Source organism: Danio aesculapii, chromosome 7, assembly GCF_903798145.1.
Source record: "Danio aesculapii chromosome 7, fDanAes4.1, whole genome shotgun sequence".
Lineage (NCBI taxonomy): Eukaryota > Metazoa > Chordata > Actinopteri > Cypriniformes > Danionidae > Danio > Danio aesculapii.
In genome coordinates, this window is record NC_079441.1 from 27,862,046 (window position 1) to 27,881,831 (window position 19,786).

The 19,786-nt window shown below is 35.8% G+C and overlaps 1 protein-coding gene across 1 annotated transcript; it reads right to left on the minus strand.

Moving 5' to 3' along the window:
* Positions 1-104: 104 nt before the first annotated feature.
* On the minus strand, positions 105-19,263 carry trpm1a (transient receptor potential cation channel, subfamily M, member 1a). The gene is made up of 16 exons (XM_056462787.1): positions 19,236-19,263; positions 18,738-18,838; positions 17,435-17,608; positions 16,489-16,623; positions 14,653-14,682; positions 14,208-14,500; positions 12,499-12,727; positions 12,278-12,409; positions 10,462-10,599; positions 10,252-10,380; positions 8,740-8,991; positions 7,625-7,799; positions 4,393-4,537; positions 4,099-4,301; positions 3,874-4,006; positions 105-1,320 (listed from the first exon to the last, which is right to left on the minus strand). The coding sequence occupies exons 1-16, from the start codon at positions 19,261-19,263 to the stop codon at positions 105-107; spliced, it is 3,513 nt and encodes a 1,170-aa protein (XP_056318762.1).
* Positions 19,264-19,786: the final 523 nt, after the last annotated feature.

Consider the following 19,786-nt stretch of genomic DNA (forward strand, 5'->3'; position numbering starts at 1 on the left):
TTTTAGCCTAGGAGTCTAAAAATCTTTCAGGATTTATCAAATTTGTCTAAGATGACCAAATTGTGGTCAAAATCGCACAGTGTGACCCGGGCTTTAGACAAGAATCATGTCTGTGTGCCACTCCTCTCTCTGGAGGGTCTATGGTCATTGGTGTTAACTTCAAAGGCCCCTGCCAGGTCTCTCACACTACTAGCAGCTCGAGGTTTATCCAGGATGTCCCCTGTGGCCTTCACCTTTCGTGGGTTAGCGTTCAGACTCTTGGATCTGAGTGCGGGGTACATCCTGTCCTCTGCTACATACAAGCGATCCGAGTCTGTCAGCTCCTCTCTCTTATCGTCTACTTCCTCTGTTTTGGTGCTTTCGTTATTCGCCTGTATCTCATCCTCGTCTTTGTTCTTCTCCTCACTTCCCACTTGTTGGCTGTTTGTCCTCTTGCTCTCCTTAGAAGAATCTTCTCTATCTTGGTCCTCCACCTGTCTCAATTTCTCTGAAGATGTCTTGGGTGAATGGCCGAAAGGGGAGGGATGAACTTTGTAATCAAAGCGTGGAGGCCATCGACCCAGTGTTGGGGATCTGTTTGCTTGATCCTGTAGGCCATAAGGCTCTGAAGCCCAAGTGTTTCCAGGACTGCTCAATTTTGATTGCGCCATCGATACATACAAGGTACCGCTTTGGGATCTATTTTCATGTGAAAGCGAGTTATTTTGAGCTTCATTCGGGTACTGCCTCAAGGACTGCGCCCTTTCAAGAGGATGTGAAACTGCTGTGTCTATTCTAGATTCTAGCAGAGCGTGTGCATCTTTTGTGAGCTGAGAAGAGGAGCGTGTTGGGGATTGAAAGTTCTGGCCTCCGTCTTGTGGCGGGAATGATTCGCAAGGAGAGATCAGGATGTCCACACTAGAGCTGGAATGTGTCCTTTGTCGAAGTGGCAAGACGTCCAATGTGGGACCATAGGAAGAGACGTGCTGTGGGTTTTGGAGGTCAGTGATGCCAATACTGCCTCGTCTCTCTGTTCCCTGCCCCCTGACCTCATCACCACGTTCTTCGGCATCCAGGTGCCAGCGGTACAAACTGTACCCATCAGCACTGGTGACGCTTCCCCGACGAAGCAAACCGGACTGATCGACGGCCATTGAACTCCCAGATCGAGTCCGTACCAGATCGCATCGGTCGATGCCAGCCAGTCGCTCCAGCGCGTGCATCATGCGGCCGGAGAACTCCTCGAGCTGAGCCAAGCGCAGGTCTACTGTCTGCAGAGAGGCTTTCATAGTGTGCTCCCGCTCATTTACTTCCTCCAGGCGCATCGACATGTTCTCCACCCTGTGAAAGCAAATAGCTAGTGTCACTTTCAATTCAATAAATATGCAGGAAAATGTAATTATCGCTTGTGTGATATAACCTTACTACACATTATACACAGGATCATTGATGTCCATGTCCCAGGTAGTGTTTGACTGGCCACACTATTACAACAATGATCATTTCCCTTTGTTATTTTTAAGTTTATCTAAGCTTGTATTATAATATATATTTTAAATGAGCATTATAGAGCTCTCAGGTAATGAAACCAGGCATGTGGCATCTCATGTCATCACAGCCATCATCAGAAAGCAAAATTTTTGAAAGACGAATTATAAATGTATTTGGTTCCTCCTGAAGAGGCAAAAGAACTGTTTAACTGTATCTTTTATTAGTTAAATGTGTACTGTAAACATTTACTGCATATATTTGTAATGAGGCAACAAACACATGTAGACTGCTGAATATAAGAGTTTTATGCATGGTGTCATATCACACAGCTCTTACTGTGATTCTGGAGTAAAAAGGTGCCAATAGTCTTTTCTGTATTTCTCAAAACTTCCGTTGATACAGAAGTTGATATGAATGCCTCTGTTTTCTTATACATTAAAACCACAAATTAAAACTCTAAAATACATCTCTGTTGCCCCCTATACAGTGTTCAGCATATATAAGTACACCGCCACAAATTTATCTTTTAAATTCGTATCTTTAATAGGAAGCTATACAATATTATATTTTTGCATATCTATTAGATTAGTCAGTACTAAGCCAAATCTGGCGCTTTTCTAATAAAATAACTTACGATAATGGTCCAAAAACTAGTATACCCACACTTATATGTTATAGAAAAAGATTAAATACAAATTAAAAAAAGGAAAAATCAAGAAAAGCAAAAAATGACAAATTTAGTTGAAATTTTGTAGGTTGTAATTTTTTTTGCAATGTATAACTTGAATTTAATTCTATTATCTCTCAATTAAATATGTTTAATAAATATATCTGTTTAATAAATCTGTTTTGTTTAAATGCACCAAAATACATTGCCTATATTCACTGAGAAATGGATAACAATATTCATTTTCAAAATGGGCTGTCCTCAATTATGCTGAGTGCTGGTTTTTATCTACAACACAACTAAAACTTTAATTTAATTTAATTCACTCACTGCACAGTTTCTAACTAAAATAAATCTACCACTTCAGTGAACACATGTTAAGTAATTTAACAAGGAATCTACTCAATTTGTGAAAACAGTTTTTGACAACTCAAGTATAATTATTTTGCATGTTTGTACTTCAGAGTACATGATGATTCTGTGTGTTTGTGCGAGAGAGCATCAGGTACTTACATGAACTGCGTGATATCAGTACAAAGCTCATTAATATTTACAACTATTCCAAATATATGGACAAATTCAAAGTTTTCAATCTAGGGGAATTTGTCGTTTATAGATCATTTTTGCACTGACCATACCTAGTCACATACCTACTATTTAGATATCAGAGGACAGTTTAACTTATTGAATCAAAGCACTCTATGGCACCTTTAAAGGGCACCTATTGTACCCCTTTTTCAAGATTTAAGAGAAGTCTTTTGTGCCTTGTCTGTAAAGTTTCAGCTCAAAACACCCATCAGATTATTTATTATACCTTTCAGAATGTTGACATTTTCTTCTCTAAACACAATGTTTTTTTGCCTGTGCCTTTAATGCTAGTTCTCCCCGCCCACCCTTCCCACGTGCCTGTCAGAGTGTGCCTCAATCTCCGCCTCAGTTGCGTCAGATAAACAGCACAGTGACAGACATGGAGGAAGCAGATCTCACGTAACATTTGTGAGAAATACTAAAGTAAGAATTTTCCCAATGATTATTTGATGTATTTGTTGTGGAGTTGCAATCAAATGAGTCACACACAATGTCGTTAAAAAGTTCACGCACAAACACACAGACTCACACACAGCGTGAGCGTTTAACTTTTTTAAAAACATGTTAAACTTGTAAAACTCATTCTTGATCACATTTGATGATGATTGATGATCACAGAGAGCTGAACAGATCTTTTAATCCCAGTTGCTTTGCGCACGTCCTGTTTTGTTGATATGATTATACGCGTTACTCCGGAGACATGTTAATATGCGGCTGTCAATCAATTTGGTGGTCAGGGAAACCGCACTCCTACGTCTCGTTGCGGTGGGCCTCAAAATGGGAGGGATTTGGATCTTATTTTAATGTCAAGAACTTTTAAAAAAAGACTTAATGTCTTTATATCACCTCAATATGACTGTGGACACACTTCAACTGCACACAGTACTGTCCAAACAGCTTACAAAAGAGGATTTTCATTATATGGGCCCTTTAAAATATAAAATTTTACAAACTAATAAACTGTTCATGAATGTATAAAGTAAAATTTCACCTTGCTGCAATAGTTTTTCTCTAAAAAAATTTAATAAATAAACCAAAAAACGGAAAACTCATTCCTAAAAAACGCATCATTCTAAACATTAGAAAAACTCCTATTGTCAAGTTCTGAAATAACAATAGCAGTTGCGCTAGCGTTTTCAATCCAGTACCTCTGGGAAGTGATTCGGATGCGCTCATCATTGGAAGACTGCACCTCGTCCTCCTTCTCTCTGAAATACTCCTCCACATTCTGCTCCTCAAACTCATACAGACTCTTCAGCTCCTCAGCACTCAGAGTCAGCTCTGAAGAAAAAACATCATCACAGCCAGTTAAAACAGTTTGCTCTTTCACTGATAAACTACAAGCATTAAAAATGAACAAAAGCAGTAAATACTCAAGCCGTGGTCTCTGTCATCCAGCTCTCCTTCTTGTTTCTTCAGGCAGCGGCAGCATAGGCGCTTCAACACGATGTAAATATGGCTGAAGATGATGAGTGGAGGAGGAAGAACTGGTCTGTCGTGAAACGTCATGATGAGCTGGTAGCGTTGAAACTTCCAGATCTGGTTGGAGATGGATTTTACTTCAAAGAATGTGTTACTGTGAAGGGAATAGGTTTGATCAGTGCTGATACTGAATATATGTGAAAGTCAAAATTCAATACTTTATAATATATTGCGTGCAGTCTCACTTGAACACAGCGATGAGCAGGTTGACTAGTAGGATGTTGGCTACTAGTAGATAACAGGCCATGATGGCAGGTGTGAGCCATGCACCAGGTATACACGGAGGAAGCTTTTTTCCATCTTCATCATACATGTTTTCTCCACAGGGCGCTGTTATACATCATACAACAGTGGTTTTGACAAAAGCATGACACGATTCTACTGTATAGTTTTAGATAATTACATTGAATTTATGGGTGTAGTTGAAGAAAATGACTGTAAACTCACGGTTAATCTCCATCGCATAGACTAGTAGTATGTAAAAATGTAAAAGAGAGAGAGAGTACAGTTTATGGAGAACTTTTTTTGCATTTCATAATCAGCTAGTCATCTTACAGTGAATTATGAGCAAATAGTTCAAGATTTTTCATTTTAAGTGTAGAAAGAAAACAGTTTAAATGTTTAGGGGTCAGTAAGATTTCTTTTAAAAAATGACTAAGTAAAAATATCGTGCAGTTTATTTATCAACAATTTGTAATCATATTTAGGCCTGTAGCCAGGGGGGGTTCAGGTGGTTCGAAAGACCCATCCCTCACTGACAAAGGTCCAGAATTTGTCCTGTACATTAGCTCATCTGTCCTATTTTGACTGCTATGCCATCATAAATAATGAAAATAATCCATCGAGAAAAAGGCTTTAAGACCAAGCCAAATACTCTGTTGACCGTTACATTGGTGTGGCTTCAGCTAATCAGTTTTTGCCAACACCCAGCTGTGCAAGAAAACATACAATACGTAAGATAAGTCGTCTTTTGCTACTGTATTGTTTTTAAGAAGAGAAAACATTTTACAAGTGACTTTTATTTTAAATCTTGGAGCTTATTCTTGACAAGAACATCACCAATAAAAAGGTGTGATAATCGGCCGATAATAAAAATCTATTTGAATACTATTTTGGCTATTGTAGTTATCAAACTATTTTGCCTATTGTTCTATAAGTTTTTTAAATGTACTTTTTTTTTTTTTTTACAAAAGAGGCTATAAAATTGTGAAGCTCTACATTACTATTATTATTATTTAAATGTTTTAATTTTTTATTATTCAAATGGACAAATTCTGACTGAGGAAAGCTGAATGTGCTGGCCAGTTTGTTATTTGCCTAATAAATGACAATAGGCTACAGTTTTTAATGTAAACCTTTAACAGATTCCTATTTTTTTTGATGATATATGATGTAATAAAACTGTTTATTAAAAATAAGTATTTGTTTCATACTTCTTTATTCTAAATCTTTAGAAAATATCTTGGTGCATAAAAAAGTGTGGTTATGATGACCATCCAACAAGCTAATGCAGATAAAAATAGTGCTTATAAGGTCACTAAAATGCAGTATTTAAATGTCATTATTAAATAGTTAATGAGGCATATAACTGCAAAAAATGTCCACTTTTTGAGAAAAGAGAACCACCACCCCTTTTACCAGGCTGGCTACAAGGCTGATATTACAATAATTTCTAAAGGACCAAATGACTGAACACTAAAGTAATGACTCCCTAAAAATGTAGCTTTATCACAACAAAAAATAATTTACTTTTACATACATACATACATTTTTACACTTACATTTTTATTAAAAACAGAAAAGTTATATTAATATATAACTCACAATATTGCTGTTTTATAGTAAGTTTGCTAAAATAAATGTAGACTTGCTGTGAGCATGAGAAAGAAAGTCCAAAAAAAGTCTAACCAACCCCCAAACCTTTGAACAGTAGTGTACTCTGGTGTACTCCAACTACCAATTCGTTTTTAAAAAATACAACTATTATTAATACTGTGGCCATTAATTTGCCATTAATTTATTAATTTGCCATTAATAGGTCATGTTTTGAATGAAACATTCCTTTTTCATTTTATAAACTGCTCATAAGCATGTCTTCAATGTTTCGAATAAGAACATGATCATTTAGAGCATTTATTTGCAGAAATTGATAATAGAGGTCAATATAAAATATTCCATGTTATGTTTTCAGACCTTATACTGCAGAGAAATTAAGTACTGAACAGGTCACATTTTTTCAGAAAACATATTTCTAAAAGTGCTATTGACTTGAAATTGTCCCTGGATGTTGATAACAACCAAAGAAATCCATATATGCAAAGAAAACAAACAGTTTCATAATAAACAAATTCAGTTATGCATAATAAAATGAAATGACACAGGGAAAAAGAATTGAACACATGAAGAAAGGGAGTTGTAAAAAGGCAGTGAAAGCCCAGACAGCAGCTGAAATATCTCAGTAGTTCTTCAGCAACCCTCTGCCTTTCGTCATTGTAAATTAATGTTAGCTCCTTCAGTCCTACATCCACATTATCAGGATGATGAAGATGAAACCAGGGTGGACATTTCAGCAAGACAATGATCCAAAACACAGCCAAGGAAACTCAAATGGTTTCAGAGAAATAAAATCAAGCTGAAGAATGGCCCAGCCAATCACCTGACTTAAACCCAATATAAAATACAAATTAAAGATCAGATTTGGCAGATGAGATCCACAGAACCATCAAGACTTTTACACTGTTGAAATCACACCTGAGCAATTCATGTGACTTCATTCTCCATACGAGAGTCGTCTTTATGCTGCCATCACCAAAAAAGCCTTTTATATAAAGTATTAAATGTTTCAGTAGTTCAGTACATTATCCTTGTGTCATTTCATTGTTATTACACATAACTAATTTTACAGATTCTTTTTGTTTTATTTTTAAATTTTATGTTTGTAATGTTTGGGTTTTTATCAAAATCGGGTTCAATTCCATGTCAACAGCTCCTTTAGAAATATTATTCCCAAGAAAAAACATGACGTGTTTAATACTTATTTTCACCGCTGTATATCAGGAAAAAAAGGTTAAGCTGATCAAAACAGAAGTTTTAAATGTAATAATTTACTATGTAATATTATTATTTATATAAGTGAGAAAGTATACAACAGAAACAAAAAATATTGCAATAAGTTCATCAATCGACAACTAAGCACAGGTCGAAAACACATCTACAAACCTCACAAGCGGGGCAGGTAAAGACCAGCACTATCACACACTCAGTCCATCACACATGATTCAGCACATGATCAACAGATGAGACACAGGTTTTTTCTGCAGAGCTCACAGAGACAGAGCGGGTGGAATGAAGACGAGACCACGGGATCAACCACACATGAATCAGGAAACAGAATCTTACTATGAATTCTAGTCTTACGGTCTATCGAGTCAGCAAACACTTCTCCATAGATCATCCAGTATGGCATGTAGAAGATGTTCCTCGCCAGACGCCACGTCGGCTCCTCGTCCGGGTGCAGGATGGCCTGACGCGCCACGCCGAAGCTCATGAGGACCACCAGCATGATCACCACAAAATACAGCATGTCGATCATCTGCACACACATTAAAAAAAAACATCATTACTGTTTTCTGTTTTGAGATCTTACTGTTAGACTGTTTGTTACTGTGTACTAAGAGGATGTGATGAGTTTGATACTTTGGATCGTACTATATGCGATCCTGGATTAACATCTATGTTAATCCTGGAACATCATTTTTGTTTGAAAATGTAATCTATACCTATTCCCTACCCTTAAACCCAACCATAACTCTAAATTACTCCCAAAATCAGAAGGGAATAGTTGCATAACATTCATGTAGAAAAAAACAAATATGTACATATATTATAGGAAAACAGCCAATTTCATTTGTCACATATATTAAAAACCTATATCAAAACCTATATTAAAACATACATGTTTATAAAGGTTCTTTCCGTGTGGGTTGGATGTTTATATTAGCCATTTTAGGTTATCTGTAATTAAACATTTAAGCTAATTTAATGAGACCACATTTGGTCAACTCAATTAATTGAGTTGATTGATTTCCCATTACTCAAATGAACTGAAGGAATCACTTTCCTCAAATGATTTGAGTAGTCTCAACTTTTTTACAGTGTTTATAAGTTTACAGTGTATACTTTGTTTTTGCCACTTTAAAGGAAAGTAGAGAACCTGACGCCATTTTATTTTGTACCCATTTGTATTGTTTAATGTTTATTTTCTTTACAAATGTATCTTTCAATTTTATATTATTTTGTTTATACGTAAAGTTATTTAGTCAAGTAAAAAGGCATGTTTTCTTTATTATTTTGACCTTGTCAGTCCCTGAAGAGATTCCTACACTAAAAACTTTCTCATTCTGATGCATTCATTTATATTTCATTCAATTCATATTTTTTTCTTTCTCATACCAAATATCCATTTCTGTTATGGCTTACTACCCCTATAGGTCAAAACACAGTAATAGTTGGGTTTTTCTGTTTGCACTCACCATTTTTCCAATCATCATGACGTACGGTCCCAGATATTTGTTTACTCCGAAGATGTCAAGTACACGGATGTACCAGAAAATGATGTCCACGCAGTAGATGACGCGACCATAGCCCATGTAGGGCTCGTTCTGCAAGCGCAGCAACAGGCCCATGAGGAAGGTGGTTATGGCAGCCAGATCAGTGATGTTCCAGTACTCCTCAAGCCAAACGTTTATCTTCTGTTTCAGCTTTCCTGGCTCTGACATCAGGATCTGCACACAAAAAAATGAGTATTAAATGAAAAAAGAAATGTGTAAACATAATCACTGGGCCTGCCTATTTAATGAGTTAATTAGTGTGGAAAACTTGTGTTTTTCTTTGCAATTGCAAATGTAATTTTATTTATTTAATTATTTAACCAGGAATGTCCCATTGAGACACAACATCTCTTCTACTAGGGAGTCCTGGCAGCATAGGACAGAGATAAAAAAAAATATTAAAAACATGTCACAACACACAGACACACACAAAAATTGTATAAACCATAATCAATTGTTAAAACATGTGCACTGTTATAAATTGACAGACATTTAATTAATTTGAAATATAGCGATAGATGGTACAGATTTTATATGTAGTATATCTTGAAACTCATTCCACACATATAGAGCTCACTTAAAGAATGCAGATCGATCTAACTCTGTGTAAAAAAATGGCATCTTAATTAAGAGTATATCTGCTGATCTGGTATTGTAAGTATTTGAATAGTACTCCAACAAATTATATAGTGTAAATAATTGTGTTGTCTGCATAAAAGTGTATATCTGCCGACTCAACAGCTTTACCAAGTTCATTTATAAAAATAGAGAATAAAATTGGCCGCAAAATTGAACCTTGAGGAACACCTGTCTTTACTGTTAAAGGAGTAGAGATATGATTTTCTATAGAAACACGCTCTTCCAGTCAAATAATTATGGAACAATTTCAACACTTTTGTACTAAACCCTATCCATCTTAGCCTTTGCAATAGCATATTATGATTCACAGAATCAAATGCTTTTGATAAATCTATAAAAAGTGCAGCACATGATTTTTAGCATTCAGTGCAGTGATTATATCATTAGTAAGTGACACTGCAGCAGTTATAGTGCTGTGCCATGTCTAAAACCTAACTGAGTTTGACATAAAATATTATTTGCTGACAAATAGCACTTTAATTGTTCATTTACTATAGACTCAAACACTTTATCTGTAACAGAGAACCTTGAAATAGGATAATTGCAACACACTTTTTTTTTTTTGCAATTAATACTCCAACCTCCAACTTGTGTAAAAAAGTAAAATTGAATTGACTTTATGAATTCAGGCCGAAAGCTCCCAAATTTCTCAGTCAGATTTAATACGTGATTCATTTGAAATAAATTCCATTGATTAAATGCTACACTGTGTAATTAATTAGACTAGGCTAAATAATTAATTGATTGACACATCATAATAATATAACAACATAGTATTTCGCTTGTATGCATCACCTGTCTAACTTTCTCTAGTCCAAGAGTGATGATGTAGGAAATGACGATCCATTCCTGCAATGACGGCCATCTCTCCATTTTCACCAGGATGATGTAGTTATACAGCATCAGGTATACTAGGTAGGCAGTCTGAGAAGAAACATGTTCATAATCAGTTAAAGATGAGTGCTGTGACTTTTTTTTAGCATTTGTTTTTAAAGTGTCACATACCGTATTGAACCAGAACTTGGTATACGGAGCGTTAAAGAAATAGTAAATTTTCTTTCCAACAGGCAGTCTCTTCTGATTCTTTTTACCATCTTCCTCATCACCTTTCTTGGATGTTGCATCCATGCTCACGGTGCCATCCTGAAAATTGAATATGCAGCATGAGAGTAAGGTAAGATTTTTATTATTTCTTTCCTCTTTATTTTAATTTTTACATACATACAGTCATATCCTTACAAGAAAGAGATGGACCATATCTCTTAATAATAATAATTTCTTACATTTATATACTGCTTTTCTGAACACTCAAAGCTCTTTACGCATTTTTGCAGTAACCACCTGGAAGATGGCAGCCATATTGCACCAGACTGCACACCACACACCAGCTGATTGGTGGAGAGGAGACAGAGTGATGAAGCCAATTATTGTATGGGGATGGTTAGGAGGCCATGATGGACAGAGGCCAGTGGACAAATTTGGCCAGGATGCTCTTTTTTGAAGGACATCCTGGGATTTTTAATGACCACAGAGAGTCAGGACCTCGCTTTAACGTCTCATCCAAAAGATCAAAAGCAATCACTGAGCATTACAGAGTTCCCCATCAATATACTGGGGCGTTAGAACCCACACAGATCGCAGGTTGAGCACCCCCTGCTGGTCTGACTAACACAATTTCCGACAGAAACCTAGTTTTCCCATGTGGTCTCCCATCCAGGTACTGACCAGGCACAGCCCTGCTAAGCTACAGTGGGCGACCATGTGAGAGTTGCAGAGAGCTAGCTGCCGGCTTCCAAGTTAGAGTCTTGGAAGTACTCTATCACAGTAAATTTAGCTTACTACAAAAAGGAATTCAAAACCCTACCTCCCACCCCACCCATCTAACATTGATCAAAATGGTTGCGGAAGGTTTATAAAAAAATCTAATAAAAGGCATATTACACATGAATAACATTTACAATTATAAAATGGAACTGGCTGGGACAAAATTTTTTTTTTAATTGAAGCAAGGTGTAATGGTAAGATTTTTTCCATGCCACTGAAATAGAAAAATGTCTTAATTATCTCACAACTCTGACTTATTTTTTTTTTCTTGCAATTCTATTTTTACATCTTAAAATTGTGTCTTTATTCTCAGGATTGTGAGAAATAACCTCAAAATTGCATCTTATAGTCCTAATAATGAGATATAAACACGCAGTTCTGGTTTTATTTTCTCAGAACGGTGAAATAAATTTGCAGTTGTGGGTTATAAAGTCAGAATTGTTAGTTTATTATGCAACCGTAAGATAATAGCCTTTCCACGGCAGAAATAGAACTCGCAATTGTAAAATTAAGCATGAATTGTGGATTTTATTGAAAGTGAAGGAGGAATGCAAAACAAAAACTCGCAACTTAAACAAAATCTGAATTGTGCGATAAAGTAATATTTACCTAATTTACCTCTAAATCTTAGTCTCTATTTCAGAGGTCGCCACAGAGGAATGAACTGCCAACTATTCAAGCACGTTTAACAGAGAGAAACACCCATAGGCACTCATTCAAACACACACATACACTACGGCCAATTTAGTTTATTCAATACACCTATTGCGCATGTCTTTGGACTGTGGGGGAAACCGCAGCACCCGGCAGAAACCCACAGGAACACGGGGAGAACATGCAAACTCCACACAGAAATGCCAACTGGTCCAGCCAGGACTCAAACCAGCGACCTTCTTGCTGTGAGGAGACAGTGCTAACCACTGAGCCACCGCGCCACACTATAAAATTACTATTTTCTTAAAATTTGTTACTTGGCACTTACAAACTAGGATTTTACCTTGGTCGATTTGGTATCGTCGTCTTTGTCTTTAATCTCCTCTTTGTCTTTAGAGTTCTGATAAGACAGATCATCTCCAGTTCGGAAGTCGAGAAGAAGGATGGCTGGAGGGAAAATGATTCCGAGGATCACCTGGGAATGACATGAATTTATGACATAGTTAATGAATAAGGTTAAGGGTCAGTGGTGTAATAATGCATTGATTATTTTGAGTTGCAGACCTTGAGTCCATTGCTCTTGCCGACCCGCAGGCAGCCCATCCACATGTCAGTGAGCAGCATCTGTGAGCAGGTGTGAGCTATGAAGTCTCTGTGTTTGGCAGCTACAGCCAGCTTCAGACAGGTGGAGTTGCTCCAGTTCTTCAGCTCGTATGTCAGCAGCTTCATGGCCATGTGCTCATCATGCTTATATGACTGATCAAGCAGCTCATAGGCTAACTGACCAAAATCCCTGAGCATAAGAGAGAAAAGGTTTTGTGTGAGAGGTAACACTGTAAGAGACATTCATTTAGAAATAAACGATTTTAAAAATTACTGTTTTGCCCTTTGCAAATAAATGTGTTAAATCCATTGAATTAAATAGTTTGCAGTTGATTTTTTAGCCATTTATAATTTACTAAATAAATGCATCTATCAGTATTTTTAACTATCAATACATCAAAGTTTGTTTGCTTAAGTTTGGTATTTCAAGTCCAGATCATTACTCGTTAACCTCCTTCAAAAACTTAAATAAACCTTTCCAATCCGAAATTTTGACTGTTAAGACAAAAATTTACCATGGTGAAGTATAATGTAGTATAATGGTTTAATGTAGTAACAACTAGACCAGTGGGTTAGTGTAACCAAATCACAAATCACAAAACTAGATCAGTGGGTTAGTGTAACCAAATCAAGGTTATACTTTTCGTAAGAGGATGTTACAGACCTATATGTTGTAAAGAAAATTAGCAATGATAATAAATAAAATAATCATTCACTCACTTTCCTTCAGATTAGTCTCTACAAATTTCTATAATTTTTTATATAACATAGTTTTCTATTATATTTAGTTTGTTGAGGTTCTAACAAATAAATGTATTTTTTTTACCTTTATTTAAGAAAAGATGATTAAGTGTTCTGAGAAAATGACAAATAAAAATAAATAAATTCCAAGTGCGACTGATTGGCCCAATGGCTGGAATTGCTTAGGGCCCCCCAAATCACTAAATCCGCCTCTTAATATAATATAATATAATATAATATAATATAATATAATATAATATAATATAATATAATATAATATAATATAATATAATATAATCAGTGGTGTAAAGAAACAAATTACAAATACTCAAATTACTCAAATTAATTGAGTAGTTTTTCCTCAGGAATTGTAATTTACTGAGTGTAATTTACTGAGTATTTACTGAGTAAAAATGTGTACTTTTACTTTCACTTGAGTACATTTTTAGCACTGTATTGTACTTTTACTCTGCTACATTCTTTCAACATGCAGAAAACTGTTTGGAAGCAATAAAGGTGTCAAGAAGATACTTTACGCGCAATGACTCAGAGACTGTATTATGAGGCCTTACACAATAACTTAATGCACTACAGAATGTTACGTTTACACAGACACATGCAGAAATTACATGTAAACGCATCAACCATTCCCAGCGTAGGCTAATACTCACTACTCACTACTCTTGCGTACTTTTAATATAGCTACATTTTACTCATACTTTGAGTAATATTTACAACAGATATTTTTACTCTACTTGCACTACATTTTTGGGCAAGTAATGGTACTCTTTCCACCACCACAATATAATATAATATAATATAATATAATATAATATAATATAATATAATATAATAGAATAGAATAGAATAGAATAGAATAGAATAGAATAGAATAGAATAGAATAGAATAGAATAGAATAGTTTCTGACTTTGAGTTATTGTCCAGATCCTGCGAGATGTCATCCACCAGCTCGCTCCGTGAGGATTCGTGCGCCATGGCTTTGTAGAGTTTGCAGGCCACCAGAGCTTTGGCCATGGCCTCCTCGCCCCTCTGCCAGAGAAACAGCGCCATCTTCTGCCGCTTCATCAGCACTGCCCACACCATCAGCTCATGGAAAGGGTACTGGAAGCGACTGACCTCGGGATCATCAACATCGATGTCGATCTCCTCCTCTTTCTTCTTCTTCATCTTTTTTTTGCCTTTAGGTCTTGGGTCATCGTCCTCTCGGGGGAAATTAAAACGAGCAACGCGACTGTAAATACTGCAGGTTTGAGGTACCGGTTACATTTCTTTTGTGTGTTCATGTTTATTTGAGATATACATTCTGAATTCTTTTAAAACCTGTTTTATTAAATGTTTTAAAAATGGCTTACCTCCATACCCAGAAGTTTCAAGGCTTTGGGCTACAAGAAAACAGAAAGAGGCACAGTCACATGTGTTTAGATTTGTTTGAATATTTAAAGCTAAATGTAGACAAATAAAAAAATAAATAATAATAATTATATATATATATATATATATATATATATATATATATATATATATATATATATATATATATATATATATATATATATATATATATATACACAAGCTGCACAGCAATGGTAATATGTCTATATGTCTTATTTTTATTTAATTTTTAAAAAAATATTTTATTTATTGTGTTAATTTTCTCTCCATCAGGACACCCAAGAAGTAGGTGGCTGTTTTTCTTCAGTAGACGTTTAAAGAAAAATTTGGCTGAAACTGTGGTCAATAGCTATTGACCAAAAACACACTGGCAAAACAAAACCCTGCAAAAAAAAAAAAAAAAAAACTGAAACAAATTTTTTTCTGCATCTTGGATGGTTTTAGGATGGGTAAATTAATTATTATGAACCCACTTGTGTGGGTGTTATGTTGTTAGTTATGTTTGCAGGAAACTTTGCTTGTGCATTTTCAGATGTACATGCATGTACTGTATAAGGGCTTGGTGATAACTCACTCGTTTCAGTCCATAGAGGTTATTATAAAGAGTGCGAAAACTTTTCCTAGTGTAGTTACAGCGATACGCCCCTCCCATGAGATACTCCAAAACCAGTCCAATGTCAATCAGGGTGATCTGGTAATCTGGCGGTAGGTTTCCCTAGAAATATGAATGCCATAAAACTATAAAATAATAATAATAATAATGTATTTCTGTATTTTGCAGCTGAGTAAAATGAAACTACTAGGCTATAGATAACACCCGCTTCGAATGTTATCATTCGTTTGAATGGCTTTCAGCTGATAGATATGGGCCAGTAGGGCCTTCTGCACCGACTGGTAGGCATGGTTAATCAGCTATATTAATAGAGAAGTGATGGTAGGGTTTAGGGTTGGGGTGGGGGTAGAAGTTAATAAAAACAATTGATGGGAAATTTAATAAATAATTCTCATGTTTAATCAGCTATACTAATAGACAAAACTCCAGATCCAGATCTGTTTTTACATTACTATGACAGTTGGGTTTAGGGTTGGTTTAGGGGTAGACGTTAATAAAAAACAATTGGGAAAAATTTAATAAATAATATAAATAATTCTTTTCAACTTCCGGCCGCAACCGTATGTGATCTATAGCTGATTAACCATTTGGATGGATGATAACAGCCTTCTGAGCCTACCAGTAGGCGCAGAAGGCCCCTACTGGCCCATATCTATCAGCTGATAACCACTGATATTACCCATTCAATTGAGTGACAACATTCAAATCGGCTAAAACAAATGCAGTTTATGTTTTAACCAATTCCAATAATCTAAATGTCAAAAATAACACAAAATATGAACAATGAACTTTACCTTTTTTACATCTCTGACCACAAAATGTAGTGTGTTGATCGGCCCTAACCTCTTCAAGCAAAAAAAAAAAAAAAAAACACAGTTAAAAAAAAAGCCCATCATCTGTAAAACACACAGATGTCTGTGGGCTAAGTGCTTTCTCCTCAACAACAGATTACATTAGATGAGATGATAATGGACATCCTGAACACACAACTGACATTTTCTAACCATATTGCACAGAAAGAGAGGATGACAACAGTGAAAGCTCAGATAACTGGACATGTGGGTCATATTCATCCTCATCTCTGTTATTAAAGCATAAACGGTGCTCTGTAAAATAGAGAGCACTGTAAAAACAGAGCTGTGTGACCCTTTAATATTGCATTAATTGATGATTGTGTGCTGACTGTGTTATAAAGCTCTTCAAGCCGTGGGATTGTGAGGAAATGGTGGATGTTGACGCCATTTTCAATGAGGAGCTTCACAAAATCCACTCTGTCAAGCACGAGTGCATCCATCATGGCCTGCTCCAGAGAATTAACCTGTTTAACACATAAAAATATGACATTTTAAATCCCTAGCAAGAACATGCGCACATATATAAAATGAATTAATACAAATCCCTGTATATTCACATGTGAGTAAAGCATGTGCTCAGTGCTAAAACTGTTGTCGAATTAACTAAATTTCAGGACTTATAGTATCATTTTAACACAATTTCTGATTTCAGAAACCATAGCAACTTTTATTTAAACTCTGGAATTTCAGATTAAATCTTGCATATTAATGTAATCATTATCTGAATTAAAGTTTTACCAGAAAATACTTCTATACACTCAAAACAAAACTCTTTTTTACATTGTGTTCATATTTTGTTAGACATTGTAACTATTTGCAGAAGCACAGAGCTTATGCTGAATTAAATTCTGACTTAAATGCTTCTAGTAGTTGGCTAATAGGTTCATGCGCTCAGCCTGTCTGTGAATGGCTACAATTACACTCGGTCTCAGATATCATATGCACAAACTGTTGTCTGATGATCTGATACATAAAGTACACATGATGGTACTTTGGGAGTTTTGACGTCATCATCTGATTGGTTGAATGTATTCCCAAAGCCATTGTGATTCCAAACATCCTTATGGAGTCCAGAATATTTGAAACAGTGTGAGGTGCAGCTATTCAAGACTAGGCTATAATACGGGAAAAAACATTTTGGATACAAACATCTGGCGCCCTTGTTTAATCATGCAAATGTAAACAGAATAGAGTTTAAAAGTAGTTGCCTATCATTGGATTCTATGTTAAATTTGTACTGATATTTTTATAAGACTATTCAAGAGTAAATCTCACCCAGTTCAGCAGCTCTAGTTTTCTAGGGTCTGTCTCCTCCGGTGGCTCAGGTTTTGATTTGGCACCTTTGCCCTTCTTGCCCCTGGCAGGTTTACCTTTGCTGACACGAGTGGCAATGGGGCTCTTTGGTTTGTCCTGCTGACCTGTGGATGAGGTGGGCAGAGACCCAGCAGGCTGACAATATAGAGAAATGAATTTAATGGAAGCGCCATTGTGTATTATTTTTTTTAATTAACATTATTTGTTTTCATCTGTATAGGCAATCTGTGTGCTACATGCATCCGGAAAGTATTCGTATCCCTTCACTTTTTTTCAAATTTTTTTTATGTTACAGCCTTATTCCAAAAAATGGATTAAATTAATTTATTTCCTCAAAATTCTACACACAATACCTTATAATGACAATGTGAAAAAAAGATTTTTTTAAATTGTTGCAAATTTATTAAAAATAAAAAACCTGAAAAATCACATTTACAGAAGTATTCACAGCCTTTGCTCAATACTTTGTTGATGCACCTTTGCATTACACAATTACAGCCTCAAGTCTTTTTGAATATGATGCCACAAGCTTGGCACACCTGTCTTTGGAAATGTTTGCCCATTCTTCTTTGCAGTACCTCTTAAGCTCTATCTGGATGGATGAGAAGCAACGGTGTACAGCCATTTTCAGATCTCTCCAGAGCTGCTCAATAGGATTTAGATCTGGGCTCTGGCTGGGCCACTCAATGACAGTTGTTGTGAAGCCACTCCATTGGTATTTTGGCAGTGTGCTTTGGGTCATTATCCTGCTGGAAGATGATTGATCACTCAGCCTTGTGCCTCGAGACAATCCTGTCTCGGAGGTCTACAGACAATTCCTCTGTCTTCATGCTTGGTTTGTGCTTTAACATGCACTGTCAACCCTGGGACCTTATATAGACAGGTGTATGCCTTTTCAAATCATGCCCAATCATCTGAATTTACCACGGGTGAATTCCAGCTAAGCTGCTGAAACATCTCAAGAATGATCAGTGGAAACAGAATGTACCTGAGCTCAATTTAGAGCTTCACGGCAAAGTCTGTGAATACTTATATACATGTGGTTTTTCAGGTTTTTTATTTTTTATGAATTTGCAACAATTTCAAAAAAATCTTGTTTCACATTGTCATTATGGGCTATTGTGTGTAGAATTTTGAGAAAATAAATGAATTTAATCCATTTTGGAATAAGGCTGTAACATAAAAAAGTGGAAAAAGTGCTATGAATACTTTCCGGATGCACTGTATGTGGCCCATATTGCCCATTGTGTATGGCATCACTTACAGGCCAGTGTTGTCCATGAACAAAGATCTGACTTCGAGCAATATCCACACGGTTCCAGGCCAAAGCCAAACTCAGCTGATCTGGAGCGGAGGCATTTGTGCCTGGCAAACCCAGAAAAAATAATAATTTCATAATTTAACTGGTAACCACTGACTTACATTGCATTTTTTTGTTACCGGATTCCAACATTTCTCAAATTATCTTGAAACTATCTTTTATGTTTAACAGAACTCCAAAAAAAAAAAAACTCTAACTGGTTTGGAACAAGTCAAGGGTGAGTAGTTGATGACAGAAATGTCTTGTTTGGGTGAACTTTCTTGTCAAAACCAAATGTTTACGATTGTTTATGGAATTAGAGAGAAAAAGCAAGATAAACAATTGATTTTGGAAAATATGAACATTAACAATAGTAATATTCTAATATAAAACAACTCTTTTTCCAGGATGTTTCATGGAAGTTCAGGATCAGTGCTGACTGTGGTCTGAACATGAATTCACCTTTCAGCAGAGCAGTTAAGATGGCCATCTCAATATCCTGCTGACCTTCTGATGCCGTGCGAAAAACTGTGATCTGTTTCAGCACAAAAGGTAAACACTGTGTGGGATGCATGTAAAAACATAGTATGCTGAATAAAACTATTTTACAATTGCACAAGCATGTAAACGTTTGGGATCAGAAAATAGAAAACTGCTCATTTATATTTAAAACAGCTGTTTTTCTATTTTAATATTTTAAAAAATATATTTTACCCTTCTAAATGCAAAGCTTAATTTTCAAAGGCCATTTATTCTTCAGCACTATCACATAGTGTAACAGAGTCCTTGACTTGTATTGGTCGATCAATGGAATGACATTGGGTGACAACTCAAGTGATCCCTATTTAAAACTTGGATTTATGTATTACATTATACAAAGTTTGCACAGTGATTCACAACATATTTACAATATATGTTTTATCACTATACTAATTTCTTAAACATAAAAACAGTTAAGATAAATTACCACACAGTACAGTAAAGACGCTAAAACTTTATTACGTTTTTAAATG

What these genes read in the sequence shown, in the direction of transcription:
- trpm1a (XM_056462787.1), bottom strand. Translation starts at nt 19,263, where the DNA reads ATGGCCATCTTAACTGCTCTGCTGAAAG. An exon ending in GACTAGAGAAAGTTAGACAG is followed by an intron (nt 8,992 to 10,251) that starts GTGATGCATACA and finishes TTTTGTGTGCAG; the next exon opens with ATCCTGATGTCAGAGCCAGG. An exon ending in CTGCTCATCGCTGTGTTCAA is followed by an intron (nt 4,302 to 4,392) that starts GTGAGACTGCAC and finishes TTCCCTTCACAG; the next exon opens with TAACACATTCTTTGAAGTAA.